At 49.0% G+C, this 12,653-nt stretch overlaps 1 protein-coding gene across 1 annotated transcript; it reads right to left on the reverse strand.

The window, feature by feature from the left end:
- Nucleotides 1–1,467: 1,467 nt before the first annotated feature.
- On the reverse strand, nucleotides 1,468–5,574 carry POU2AF1 (POU class 2 homeobox associating factor 1). The gene is made up of 4 exons (XM_030887690.2): nucleotides 5,386–5,574; nucleotides 4,817–4,859; nucleotides 4,466–4,731; nucleotides 1,468–1,968 (listed from the first exon to the last, which is right to left on the reverse strand). The coding sequence occupies exons 1-4, from the start codon at nucleotides 5,572–5,574 to the stop codon at nucleotides 1,654–1,656; spliced, it is 813 nt and encodes a 270-aa protein (XP_030743550.1). The 3' UTR covers nucleotides 1,468–1,653.
- Nucleotides 5,575–12,653: the final 7,079 nt, after the last annotated feature.

Genomic DNA, 12,653 nt, shown 5'->3' on the forward strand with positions numbered 1-12,653 from the left:
CTCACCCTTGCTCCAGGCTCATCCAACGGGCTTCACACACACACACACACACACACACACTCTCTCTCACGGCCTCACCCTTGTTACTAACAGAGATGTATACTTGTCACCTCAAATGCATCTCTAGATTCTCGGGCTGAAGGAGCAATAAACACATCCGTGTTGGGACTTTAGGCAGATCCTGAGGTATCTGTATCAAAATAAACCATCATAGAAAAAACAGTGTTTTAAGACCATCTCATCCAAATGCTTTTGATCAAAATGGCCAAGGAAATATGCCAAGGAAGCTGTTATTTCCCAGAAAACTGTGTTACTTCTACACCGACTCCGCCCACTAAGAGATCTGCCCAGTAGGGGACAGTGGTGTCTTCAGTGGGCAAAGGTGCTAACTTCAAAGGCCATAACCACTCTCAGGAGCTGGGTTCCCTGAAAATGTGTTTCTCTCCTCTCTCTCTCTCTCTCTCACACACACACACACACACAGATAAAAATGGAAATGAAACCTACGTGTCCTGGCCGGGACACTCAGAAGCTCGGGGAGTGTGGTGGTTGGATGCAGGGCCCGTGGAAGCTTTTCAGAAACTAAAGAAGTTCACGGACCGCTTTAAGCAGGGGCCCAGTGGTCCTTAGGCAGAAGGTCTGGAGGGGGCACGGAAGTGCCCAGTTAAACACCTCATTCATCCCTGGGGGCAACTATCCCCAAAGAAGAGCAGAAAGTCACAGATCAAGGCGAGATTTTTCATAAGTTTATTGTCATTTTCAATAACCAAGATAAGCGGGGGCTAAACCCTTTCACAGCCCTCCTCTCCCTGCTAAACTCATCCTCCCCTTCCCCCAGGGACCCCTTCCTCCAACAGGCACGTTAACCCTCCTTTCTTTCTCCTTTGTCCTCTGTCCTTTCTCCAGTCAAGGACACCGCCCCCCTGTCCCCACCCCCACCCCCACCCCCGCTCCCATTTAAAGTTCCCCCTCCTGAGCCCCCTTCTCTTCCCTTGCCCCAGCTCCTCTGCGTCGGTGCCAGACTGCAAACCCAGCCGACAGTGAGAATGACAAAGGAGCAACTGTGGGAACTGACAGCTCCAGACTTGGGACTTGAAGCGCTTGGGACTATCTCCCTGGAGAATGCTAGAAGGGCCAGTGGGCCTCCCTCAGGGCAAGCCACACACCTTCAAATGGCAGCCCAGGCAGCGGCTACTGGCTCCAAGGAGGCAGAGGGGAGTGCTCAGATCCAGGGAGCTTGGGATGGATCTGAGAAGGATTCAGCACCTGGGATCCGGGAACACTTAGCCTAAAATAACATCCCTACAATCTCTCCACTTAGCCTAAAATAACATCCCTACAATCTCTGGATCTCTGGGCATGGACAAAGTAAGGAGGGGAGGAAAGCAGGGAAGGAGAAAAGAGGCGAGAGGAAGGGGTGGTGAGGAGAGGGGAGGAGAGGTGGAGAACGCAAAGGAGGGAGGGAGCAAAGTAGGAAAGAAAAGAGGGAGGGAGAGGAAGGAAGTCAAGTCAACAATTCTTGGGGTTTTGGGTTTTTGCTAGAAAGTGTAGTAATGAAACAGTTGCGCCAAGCAGGAATGCCTCTGAGGCGCAGCCCCAGGCTCGCTTTGAAAGCCCAGTTTCAGGGACCAGGACGCCAGGTGGGCGCTGGCCCTAAAAGCCTTCCACAGAGAGAGTATGGTTGAGCGGGTAGCCATCGGCATCCTCTTCCCCCAACAGCAGCTTGTCGATGGTCAGCGTGTTGGCGGCTCTCCTGGGGTCCTCCATTTCTGGGAGCACTGGCTCTTGAATGGAGAAGGGGAGCTGGACAAACTGGGGACCGGGCAGGGCCGGGGCTGAAGGCTGGTACTGCAGCGTGGAGGCGGGCAGCGTGGAAAGAGGCTGAGGCCACGGGAAATAGGTGAGGGGAGCTTGGTGCTCTGGGCTCTCCAGCTGGGGCCCCACTGTGGGTGTGGCGGCACTTCGCGTCTGTGGTGGGGAAGCACAAGACCAAAGGTTAGCGGCCCTGGGGGATCCTCAGAGGGATCTAGCTCAGAGGGATCTAGCTCAACCCCTTCCTCATCTTTTACTCTACAGGCACCTTCTCAAAGGGTCCCCTCAAGGGAGAAGCCAGACAGCAGCAGCCCTCGCTGTGACGGCCACTTACTAGCTATGAGTCCGTGCTCAGGCTTGCTCCCTATGCCAGCGCCTCAGCCGTCTCCCTTGTAAAATGGGATACAAGTAGTATTAACGTCACAGGGCTGAGAGAATGATGGGATGCATTCCCATCTCTCATTGACACGTTGAATGAAATAGATCCAATTTCAAAGATACTAAAACAAACGTAAATATAATTCAATGAAAAGTCAGCATGTGATACAACTAGCCTGTCCCATAGTCTAGTGGCTGCATCACAAAGGGGCCCCAGTCTCTCCCGGACACGAGAACACAGTTGGCTCCACACAGCACCTTTGACAACAGGGACAGCGGGAAGGGGTCTTGGAGACCTGCCTGTGCCCTACCTCCCAGGCCCATGTGCCTTCTACCCACCAAGTCCTGTGGACTAAACCCACGGGTCCTGAGTGCTGTGTCTTGAAATCAGAGAATCCGGGAACATCTTACAGCTGCAGGTCTCTACCAAAGCCAAGTGGAACCCCTCCATTTGTAATCAAAACCAGGACAACTAAACTGAAGATTTCCTTGCTGGGGAGATAGAATGACATCCGCCCAGCACCTACAGATCTTATCTTCTGCTGCTGGGCCCTACTGTTTGGCACTCCCAGACTTCTTTGATCAAATAAATTATTTCTTAATAAATATAGTTTGTTTGATACACACAATCTTTCAAAGCAGGGGTGGGGGTGATGAAAGGTTAAGTAATGGGAAATAAAATACGTACTAATGAAATGGTTGGGAACCATTCTGTCTTCCAGCCTCTGCCCACCCCCACCCCCACCCACCTACCCAGACACACCCCTCTACCTCCACCCAGGCCAAGCTCCCTGATATGCAAATGAGCTACCTGGGAGAGGTGTCACATTAACTCCTTCCTAGCCTCCATCAACTGGGCTGCACACTTGGTGTGTTGAGTATTGAGAGAGCCTGGGGTGGGAAGACTGCAGCAGGTATTGTGTGCGAGTGTTGGGGTACAAGGGGAGCACCATCGTGGTGCCACTGGACACACACCCCCCCAGGGAAGTGGAGATCCTAAGCCAGCTCCACTATGGAGGGTGGGCTCTGCCACTCCTCCTGGGACCCCGGTTCTACCTCCCACACTTTTCGTTTGACCAGAGGTCAGTGCAGCTGTACCAGTCAGCCTTTTCTCCTCTGAACACTGGCAGATTTCCATTCCTGTGGTCAAAACAAGCACCATCCACATCAAACTCTCTTTTCCTTCACTCCCCATAGAGCCAAATCTTCATATTCTCACCGGCACTTAAAAGAATCCCTTGGACCCTGGTTGGCAAAGTGCTGTCAGCTAGCCTCTACCACATGCTGAGTTGAAGCTCAGGGAGGCTGAGTAATTACCCCAGGGTCACACAGCTAGTCAGTATATAGGCAGGGCATGGGAACCCAAGTGATCTGACCCTAGAGGCAAACCAAAATAATAACAGTAACAGACCCCCATCGAGTGAATTCTGACTCAGTGGAGCCCTACAGGACAGAGTAGAAATGTCATTTTGAGTTTCTGAGAATATAAATCTTTACAGCAGTAGACAGCCTCATCTTTTTCCAGTGGAGCAGCTGGTGGGTTTGAACCACTGATCTTATGGTTAGTAGTTGAGTGTATAACCCACCACATCAGCAGAGCTCTTGGCCCTGGAGGTAGGACTCCAAAATTACCCTGCATGTGAGTCTGACTCCATGAGAAGCTATGCCCAGCCAATGCCCAGCAAACCAAGTATGCAGCCTGTTGGTCAGCTGCTGCACAGACAAAACATCTTCTGGTAACTTCACATCCCTGGCTAACTGAGCGACGCTCTCTCAATTAGCTGCGTAGAAAGGAAAGGCTGCCTCCAGAAAGAGACCCCAAGCAGATCTCAACAGATGTATGCTAAAAGTTAACAGTTTTGCATTCCAAGTCTGGTATCAATTCAACTTAGCTTGCTGTCACCAAGTGCATTCTGAAGCAAAGCAAGCCTGTTGAACAGGATAGAACTGCCCCTGTGGGTTTCCAAGTCTGTAATTCTTGATGGGAGTAGAAATCCCAGCCAATTATCAGCAGAGGGGGGTTAAGACAGAGAGACGGGAGAATTTCCCAATCCCAAGGAGTTTAAGACGTATCAAGGGAGGCCAGAGCCTCTTCCTGGGAGAGATTTTCAGTGGAAGGAAAGGCAGCCTCCCTCAAGGAGAGGGTGGGCTTGGGTGACCTAACTACCCTGGGAACCAGCAGAAAGATAGGTCGGGCCAGGCTCAGGAAGGTCAGCCTGGTTAGAAAGGGGGTCCTCTCCGTGGGTGGGTACCACGCTGCCGGAGTGTGGCATACCGTGACGTTGGTGATGAGTGGCTGAGAGGCATAGGTCAGCACCGAGGAAGGCCCCACCACTGTGTAGCTGGGACACACAGGCTGCACATACATGTCCGCTGAGTAGGGGCAGCTCACAGCCTCGTGGGACACGTACTCGGTGTAGGGCGCCCATGGGGCCAGAGGCTGGAGGGTGGCCGGGGCAGGCTGAGAGAGCCAACCCGCGCACAGGGCCCCCTCCTCCGTCATTGTGGAAGCAGCGACCTCCATGTCAAGGCAGGAAGGACCTGTGGGCAGAAGAACATTCCAGAGCTGCAGGGGCCACCCCAGATGGGGGGACTGGGAGGAGACCAGGGCTGGGGGAGCTCTTACCCATTGTGGTGTATGTTGCCAGGGGCTGATGGGGCAGCACCACCTAGAGGGAGGAAGAGACCAGGATCATCACTTCTGCCATCTCCCACTAGCCCTGTGCAGCCCACCCCCCAGAATGCCCCAGGGCAGGTGGTCCTAGGGTGAGAATTTCTCCTTCACTAGAACAAAACACCCCACGACCACTCCCCAATCATCACCAACTACTGTTTGAGGGGTCTGCTTCCATATAGCAGGCAGGCTGTTCATCTGGGGCGCTGGTGTGCTTCTCTTCTTGGGACACCCACCCATGAGGGCCCCAGGAAACATCAGTCATTCACTCACTCAGGCCCTGGCAAGAGCTTTGTGCAATAGGCCGAGCCAGCCAGGCCACGTCCCTCCTCTCACATCAAGGGCCACCCACTCGGCCTACTCTAGGCCACTTCTTTCTGCAGCCATTACCAGGGCCACTTGCTGAATTCCATGCCCACCAGTGACTCTCCAATGAGCCGCTATGCACTTCTGGGCTACTGTTGGAGCACACACACACACACACACACACACACACACACAGGCCACAGCGGCCTCCTCACCGCGGTCGGCGTCACTGCTGCCCCACTGCTGGCATGCCCGCGTTTCCTCCTCAGGAGCTCTTTCACGGGCTCCTTCACACGGACACCCTGGTAGGGCCGGGGTGGGACCGGAGCTTGTTCTGGAGGGGGTGCTGTGGGAAACAACGTCACTGGTCCTCCTTTCTCTTCTGACAAGCACCCACCCCCCATAATAAGTTCAGTAAGTTCACAGTTGACTAATCGATTGGTTGATTATTAAAATGTCCCTCCACCTCTTCTAGAGCTTAGAACTGGGCAATGGTGGTGGTGGGGGGGGGTGGGGGACTCAGGCTCTGTCTGCCGACTCAGCTGTGCTTGCGTAGGGAGGGCCACTTGAAGAGGCAGAGCAGACTTCTGAAATGATTTCCCTCCTTCTTGTCACTCCTCCTACCCCGAACCTTCTCTCGCTCTTCTCCACCCAGAAGATGAAGCCCTGCCCCTTAGGCCAGAACGGAGGGTCCTCCACAGAGCGGTCTTAACTCATTTTTCTAACTAATGTACACAATAAAGCAAACACACCAATGGCCATTGAGTCAATTCCAACTCATGGACACACACACACACACACACACACACACACACACACACGCCTCCCCGGGGCATCAAGAATAGATGTGTGCTCCATAGAGTTTCCAAGAACTGGCTTTTCAGAAGTCAATGGCCAGGCCTTGCTTCCAAGGTCCTGCTGGGTGTACTCAACCCCCAACAGTCTAGCCAAGTGGTTAGCGACTTGCATCAATCCAGGAATCCCTGTGCGCAGCCAGCCCCGACACCAGCTCAAAGTCTATCTGCACTTCTTTAAATAGTCCTTACACACACTCACCTCCTCATCTGGATTTGGGATTACCCACGATCAGAACTCCCTCTCACTCTTTCCGCCCGCTAAATCCCTCCAGACCCAGGGCATGACCACTCAGCCCAAGCGATCAATTCCATCCTCTGACCTCTCACACAGACCTACTCAGTGCTCATCACAGATGGTCTAAGAGGGCGCTGGGAGGAGTAGGACTCAGCGTCAGATAACACACTGCTCAAACCCTGGCCTGGCCTCAGGCCAGCTGCATGGTTCTGGGTCAGTTCCTAAACTTCTCTCTGCCTCTTTGTCTGCAATTTCTTAGTCAAAGGAATGTTGTGGGGACACACTGGTATAGTAGATATGAATTGTATATTGAGTCAAAAAATCAGATGCAGAATAAGCATTCAATAAATGTTTGCCTTGTTTTCATAGTCTGCTTCGTGACAATTACCAGTTTTCAACAAGTTGTTTCTTAGCCATGGCAACCTCCTGTGTATCCAAGTAGAGCTGCACTACTTAGCGCTTTTACTTGACACTTCCCCGATTGTTCTGAAGATCACCAGGCCTCTCTTCACAGGTGCATCTGGGTAGACTCAAACCATCAACCTCTGTGCTTGCAGCTGAGCATGTTGAACATTTATGTCATCCAGGGATACCAGGCAATAATTAGTTGTCCAGTTTTAGTGTAAATTTATTTTTTTCTTTTTCTTATTAATTATTTTATTGGAGGGCTCTTACAAATCTAAGAACAATCCATCATTCAATTGTATTAAGCATACTTGTCCACATGTTGCCATCAACATTTCCAAAACATTTTCTGTCTACTTGAGCCCTTAGTATCAGCTCCTCTTTTCCTCCTTCCTCCCCCACCCTCCTTGATCAATTATATATTATTGTTGGTTAGTGTAAATTGCTTAGACTCCCAAACAGATTATAAATGATGATACAATACATCTTATGTCTTTATATAGTTTCCCAGAAGGCGCACCCATAGTGAGTTCAGTGGGTCATTTGATTTATTGATTGAATGATTATTAAAATGTGCCAGCCCTTCCTCTTCCCGCCACCTCTTTTGGACCTTTAGACTGGGCAGTGGTGGATGGAAAACACGACATGGGATGAATACTCAAAGCTGATCCATGTGTCCTGGGGCCACGGGGTGTCTAGTCTACCTACTGTGAGAAGCTTCCTTCTGCCTTTTTAATTAGAGGAGGAAACCAAACCCAACTATGAGACCAGAATATAGGTCCTGTTTGTCCAGGGAGAGCAAGCCAGAACCTGCCACCTGCCCACCCAGACAGCCCTCTGCCTATGGGCACTGTCCCTAAGGACTTAAATGGGGAGTCCGTTATCACTTACCGATAAGAGCCTTTGGGGACCAAGGCTTGGAATCAAAGGCCCGGAAGCTTGGGTATCTGTTAATTCTGCATCTGTACCACTGGCTTGACTGAACTTTGTTCAGTAAATATCTAGCTGATAAGGCCCCATGTCTGACTTGGGCCCAGCCCTCTGCCCTTGTGCTCCAGGCTTGGGCTTACGTAGCAGGAAGAAGGAGTGTTGTACAAGACCCCCAGGAACAGACCGTGTGAAGTCAGAGAACTCCAGCATCACAGACTTGACCTCAGACACGTCAGGTTAGGGCTTCCATACCTGGCTGTCTGGCAGAATCAGTCAGGGAGTGATGCAAAATGCCGATCCTGAGGCTCTCAGCGTGTCGAGTCTGAATCTGAGATGCTGAGGTGGGCCTAGGGATCTATGTCTATAAAAATACCTAAAATCATTATAAGGTTTAGAAACATGAATAGTCCACCCCTGCTCTAGCATAAGAACCTCTTTATAACATGCCAGTAGGAAATTAATAATCCTCTTTTAAACATTTCCTATTATAGGAAAGGATCTCTGCTGGTATGCCTCTGTTCTTTAACCTACTCCTACACTCTAGGAGTACAGCATTGAACAAGGTAGGTGTGACCCTTGCCCACAATGATCTTGCAGACAAAAGGGAAAGTAGACCTATTACCAATGGGATGGCTGCCTCCTCCTATGAAAACAAGGCTGCTGCTCAGTGGGTAACAAATCAGAAAGAAACGTGTCTGGGGTCTTAAAGGATTGTCTTAAAACAAGCAGCCATCTAAGTGAGGCACCACATGGAAGAAGCACATCAGCCTGTGTGATCCAAGGATTGTACATAATAAAATCCAAATCCGGAAGAAGGAATTGTGCCAGAGTTTAAAACGTGACATCCAGTTTGCAGAAGGCTATGGATGACAGTGGGAACTCAGAATCTATTTGGAGGGTCCCACATGGACTAAGCCTCTGGGGAATCTCCTCTGACCATAGTTGAGGGATGTGAATAGCCTTGCTATCACTCAGAGAGCCCTGGAAAGTCAATTACGGCAAAAATAGGTTAAAACGTAATACCTTATCACCTGATCTTCCCTTTGACCCAGTTTAAAGTTGTTTTCTGTTTTTAATACTTTCTACTTTATTTTTTCAAGAAAAAGGTAACTAGCCTGGTACCTGTGTGGGAGCCACCAGTGTGCCTTACAGCCTTCATACTAAGCAATAAGGAGAATTGACACAAGAGCCAAAGATACCTATGTTCAAATCTGAGTGCTCCGTTTGCTGGTGGAAAGGTGTCAGGTTGTTTATGTAGCGTTTCTGAGTCTCGTTTTTCTCTTCTGTGAAATGGGGATACTAATTCCTGTCTTACACAGCTGTTTTGAGGATCAACTGAAATAATACATGGAACACTACTAAGTACATGATAGATGTTCGGTGTGTTATTTTTCTTCCCTCCACCGTCCTTTAGAGAACTATGTCAGAAAGCTTCCTTCTACTGAACCTGTTTCAGGGTAACAAGTTCCATTTCCCTTACATTAGCTTCTAAGGAACCTCACAATTCATAATCCCTTTGCTATTTTCTCGCCTACAGAATGAAGATCATATGGTATCCACCTCATAGAGTAATTGGAGAATTATATGTAAAGTGCTTAAAATACAGCTTGGCATAGAAAAGTTCTTGATCAGTAAATGTGAGCTACTCTTTTTGTTAGTATTAGTCATCTTTTTCCTTTTTCCAATACTGAAAGAGAGCTCTTAGGACCCCTTGTGGAGTCCCAATAAACATCCCATCCCTTTAGCTGTTTCTCAGTGACAATTTTTCTTCTGGGCCCACCATTCCCAAGCAAGAGCCATTTGTCAGTTCTTCTCTGAGGGGATGGTCGGTAGACTGGCATGGCCCAGAAAATAGGGTCCCTTTGTTTACTCATTTCAGGGTCACCCACAGCCACCTCTGCTGATTTCAGAGCTACCTCACCCCATCGACACTCTTGGCAAGTTAGGTTTACACCTGTTACCTTTTAGGCACAAAGTGCAACCTGAGGCATGAGGCAGTTCCTGGGGGGTCCAAACTTTACTGGGGTCAGCCTCAAATTAGAAGAGGAACAAGCGCATTCAATCTATATGCACCTATAGATGAGATAAAAGGCAGGCAAATGACTCATCCTCCGCCCCTCTGATTTGCATATACACTCACTTCTGGGGAAGGGCCCTGAGGTCTCCTTGATCCCACTCTCTCCTAGGAAGTGGACATACCACCCACTTGGCTGGACCGCAGCCAGTGGCTGGGCACTTCCAGGATCTTGGCTTCCTGCCCCCTGTTGTTTTCAAATCAATGAACAAAGAGGGTTGGAAGGAGGTGCTGTGGGCAGAGGGCATCACCCCAAATGCCAGAACTTCCTCAGAACCCACAGTGTGAACAGGTGTGCCCTGGCACAGCCACCATGGCATATGGGGAGCAGCTTCTATGTCTCCACCTCTTCCTATTGCAGGTGCACAGTTCCTTTAGCTCCCAAGGGTCTCCTGACTTCCCACCCACATGTCCACACCAACGACGCAGGCTTCCAAGGGAGCAGTCAAATCTGAGGGTGCTTTTGACAGTGAATTGGCAACGTGTCCAGGGAATATCAGAGTCCAATTTCTCAGGGCAATTCCTTAGGAAGTCCAACCGCCAAGTGTATTTTCAAGTTGAAAACTTACATTGTTGCCCTTGACACCAACCAGCGTGAAGAAAATAGAAGCTTTTCTAGTTCCGCAGTAAATATTGTACTTCCTCATGCCACGTGGTCTCTACAGCATGAGAACTGACTCCATAGATTAAAATTCAGGGCCTGAAGTATGATGACCCCGCCCTGGAGCCTCTGAGTCTCTGAGCTGGGCGCATCTTAAAAGAACAAAACTAGAATCTCTGCAAGAGAATCTACAAACAAAATCATTTCTCAGAATTATAATTAAACTGAAAGCCTAGTCAAAGAAGGTCAAACAAGAGATTGAAATAAGGCGCACAAAAGATGATAGCCCCACTTTCCAAAATAAAGTTGACCAGAATTTTAATAACCCCTTGATCAAGCTGTAGTATCAGGTACCACTTATGCAAAGCCTGGAGCCATTTACCACTTAGTGTGTGGTCTAGGGGCCCTTTAAGTCTCCTGTGGACCTCCAAATGTCAGTCATGGAAAATAAAAAATCCTTTTTCCAGGCTGAGAAGTCCAGCCATATTGTCTTTCCATCACACTGCAAGTCAGTCAACAATCAGATTCAATAAAGTTAAAGAAACTCCTTTGCAAAAAAACCCCATGCATTTGGCCCAAAAGAGGTCTTCCCTTTTCCAAAAACAGCAACAACAAAATCTGAAGGTATAAAAAGGCAGCAGGGGGCATTTCAGTTCCTCCATCCACACACCGGACATGCTCCACATCACAAACATAAGCGTCCTCCTATAACTACCCTTCCGCTGCAGACCGCAGACCATGACTTCTGGGACATTGGTGCTTGCTTTGCACAAATCTAAGGGAACATATGGATTCTACTAATTCAAATAAACGTGGCTCTCTATTTCCCTGATGAAGCTGTAATAAAATATGCAAAACTGTCAGCACTCCTTTACTTAATGACCCCATGCAAAACGCGTTCACAACAAATGGTGGAAGCTCCTCAGCTAAGGAGGTCAGCCATTGTCTGATTCGGACTCATAATGGCCAACCCTGCAGGACAAAGTGGAGCTGCCCCAGAAGGTGGTCAAGGCTGTCATCTCCATGGAAGCCCACTGCTAAATCTTTCTCTCAATCGCCAACCTTTTGGTTAGCAGCCCAAAGGCACCAGAGCCCCTAGTGAAAAAGGTAAGGACTCTTCCCGGCTCCACATGGAGCAGACGCACAGAAATGGTCCTGGTGGCTTCTTCAGTTTAGCTCTAGAAGCGTCTTCTTCAGACAGGCATTTTCTCGAATTGGCTCCAAGGTGCTTGTGGTAGTTACATAATCTAGTGTCAATTTGGGACTTGAGAGAATTAAGAGTGAAGGGGTGGAGTCTAGTCTGTCAATTAGATCATAGCCAATGAGACCTCTGTGTGGGCTTGGCCTTCTCCTGAAAATTCTGGGAATTCCTGGATTTCCTCCTTGGAGGGGGGAGACAGACTCTCTCTCTCTCTCTCTCTCTCTGCTCACTCCCTTGGAGACTCTCTACTGACAATTCTTGCTCCATGAAAGAAGCTCTATTGACAAGACATATGGCACTATGCTGAGAGGTCTCATGCCCTGGGAATTGGAGAAACCACGTGGAGACCCCTGCCAGCACTGAAATGCTTACAACGTCACTGGAACCACAAGACTTCCCACCCACTGGCCTGTGATCCTCCTGCATTCGGCATCATTGCATGTGTTTCGTGAGTCTAAAGAGGACTTTATAGATTGGTATCAGATGTATGGGCTAATAATGGATTTATGTATTTGATCTGGACTGGGCTGGGGCGTTTTCTCAATATTTAATTTCTCTTGTATATAACCTCTTTCTTATACACATATGAGTGTCTATGAATTTGCTTCTCTAGTCTACCCAGACTAACACAGTGCTCTTCCAAGAAGACTCTTCTCCCAGCCGTTGTCATCTTATAGATTTCCCATGAGCCACCAGAACCCAGCAGCAAGTTGGAAAGTCAAGTCAGTAGCTCTAAGGTTAAGGTGACTCAGCATAAATTTCCATCAATAGGGATCTAGGGAGGAGAAACTCACCTAGACCAGTACCACCAGCCCACTGAGGGCCCCTCCCATTTACAATTGACTAGTTGAACCTCAGGGCTACAGCCATACAAGCACATTTTGAAAGATAAAGCCTTCCTGTTCAGAAGAACATATGATATATTGTCAACTGCTCCGTATAACTCCTGCAAATATTATTTTCTGTTCCTGCTGACTCTTCGATAGTTTTTAAAATGAGAGAGAGAGAGAGAGGAAAAGACCCACTGTGGTAGTTACATGATCTGGTGTCAATTTGAGAGGATTATGAGTGAAGGGGTGGAGTCTGGCCTGTCAATCAAGATATAACCAATGAAGCCTCAGTGTGGACATGGCCTTCTGAGCATTCTGGGAACTCCAGAATTTCCTCCTTGAAGACACAC

The sequence above is a fragment of the Echinops telfairi genome, unplaced genomic scaffold, assembly GCF_000313985.2.
Source record: "Echinops telfairi isolate 266 unplaced genomic scaffold, ASM31398v2 ScPeMD7_7421;HRSCAF=8459, whole genome shotgun sequence".
Taxonomy (NCBI): Eukaryota; Metazoa; Chordata; class Mammalia; order Afrosoricida; family Tenrecidae; genus Echinops; species Echinops telfairi.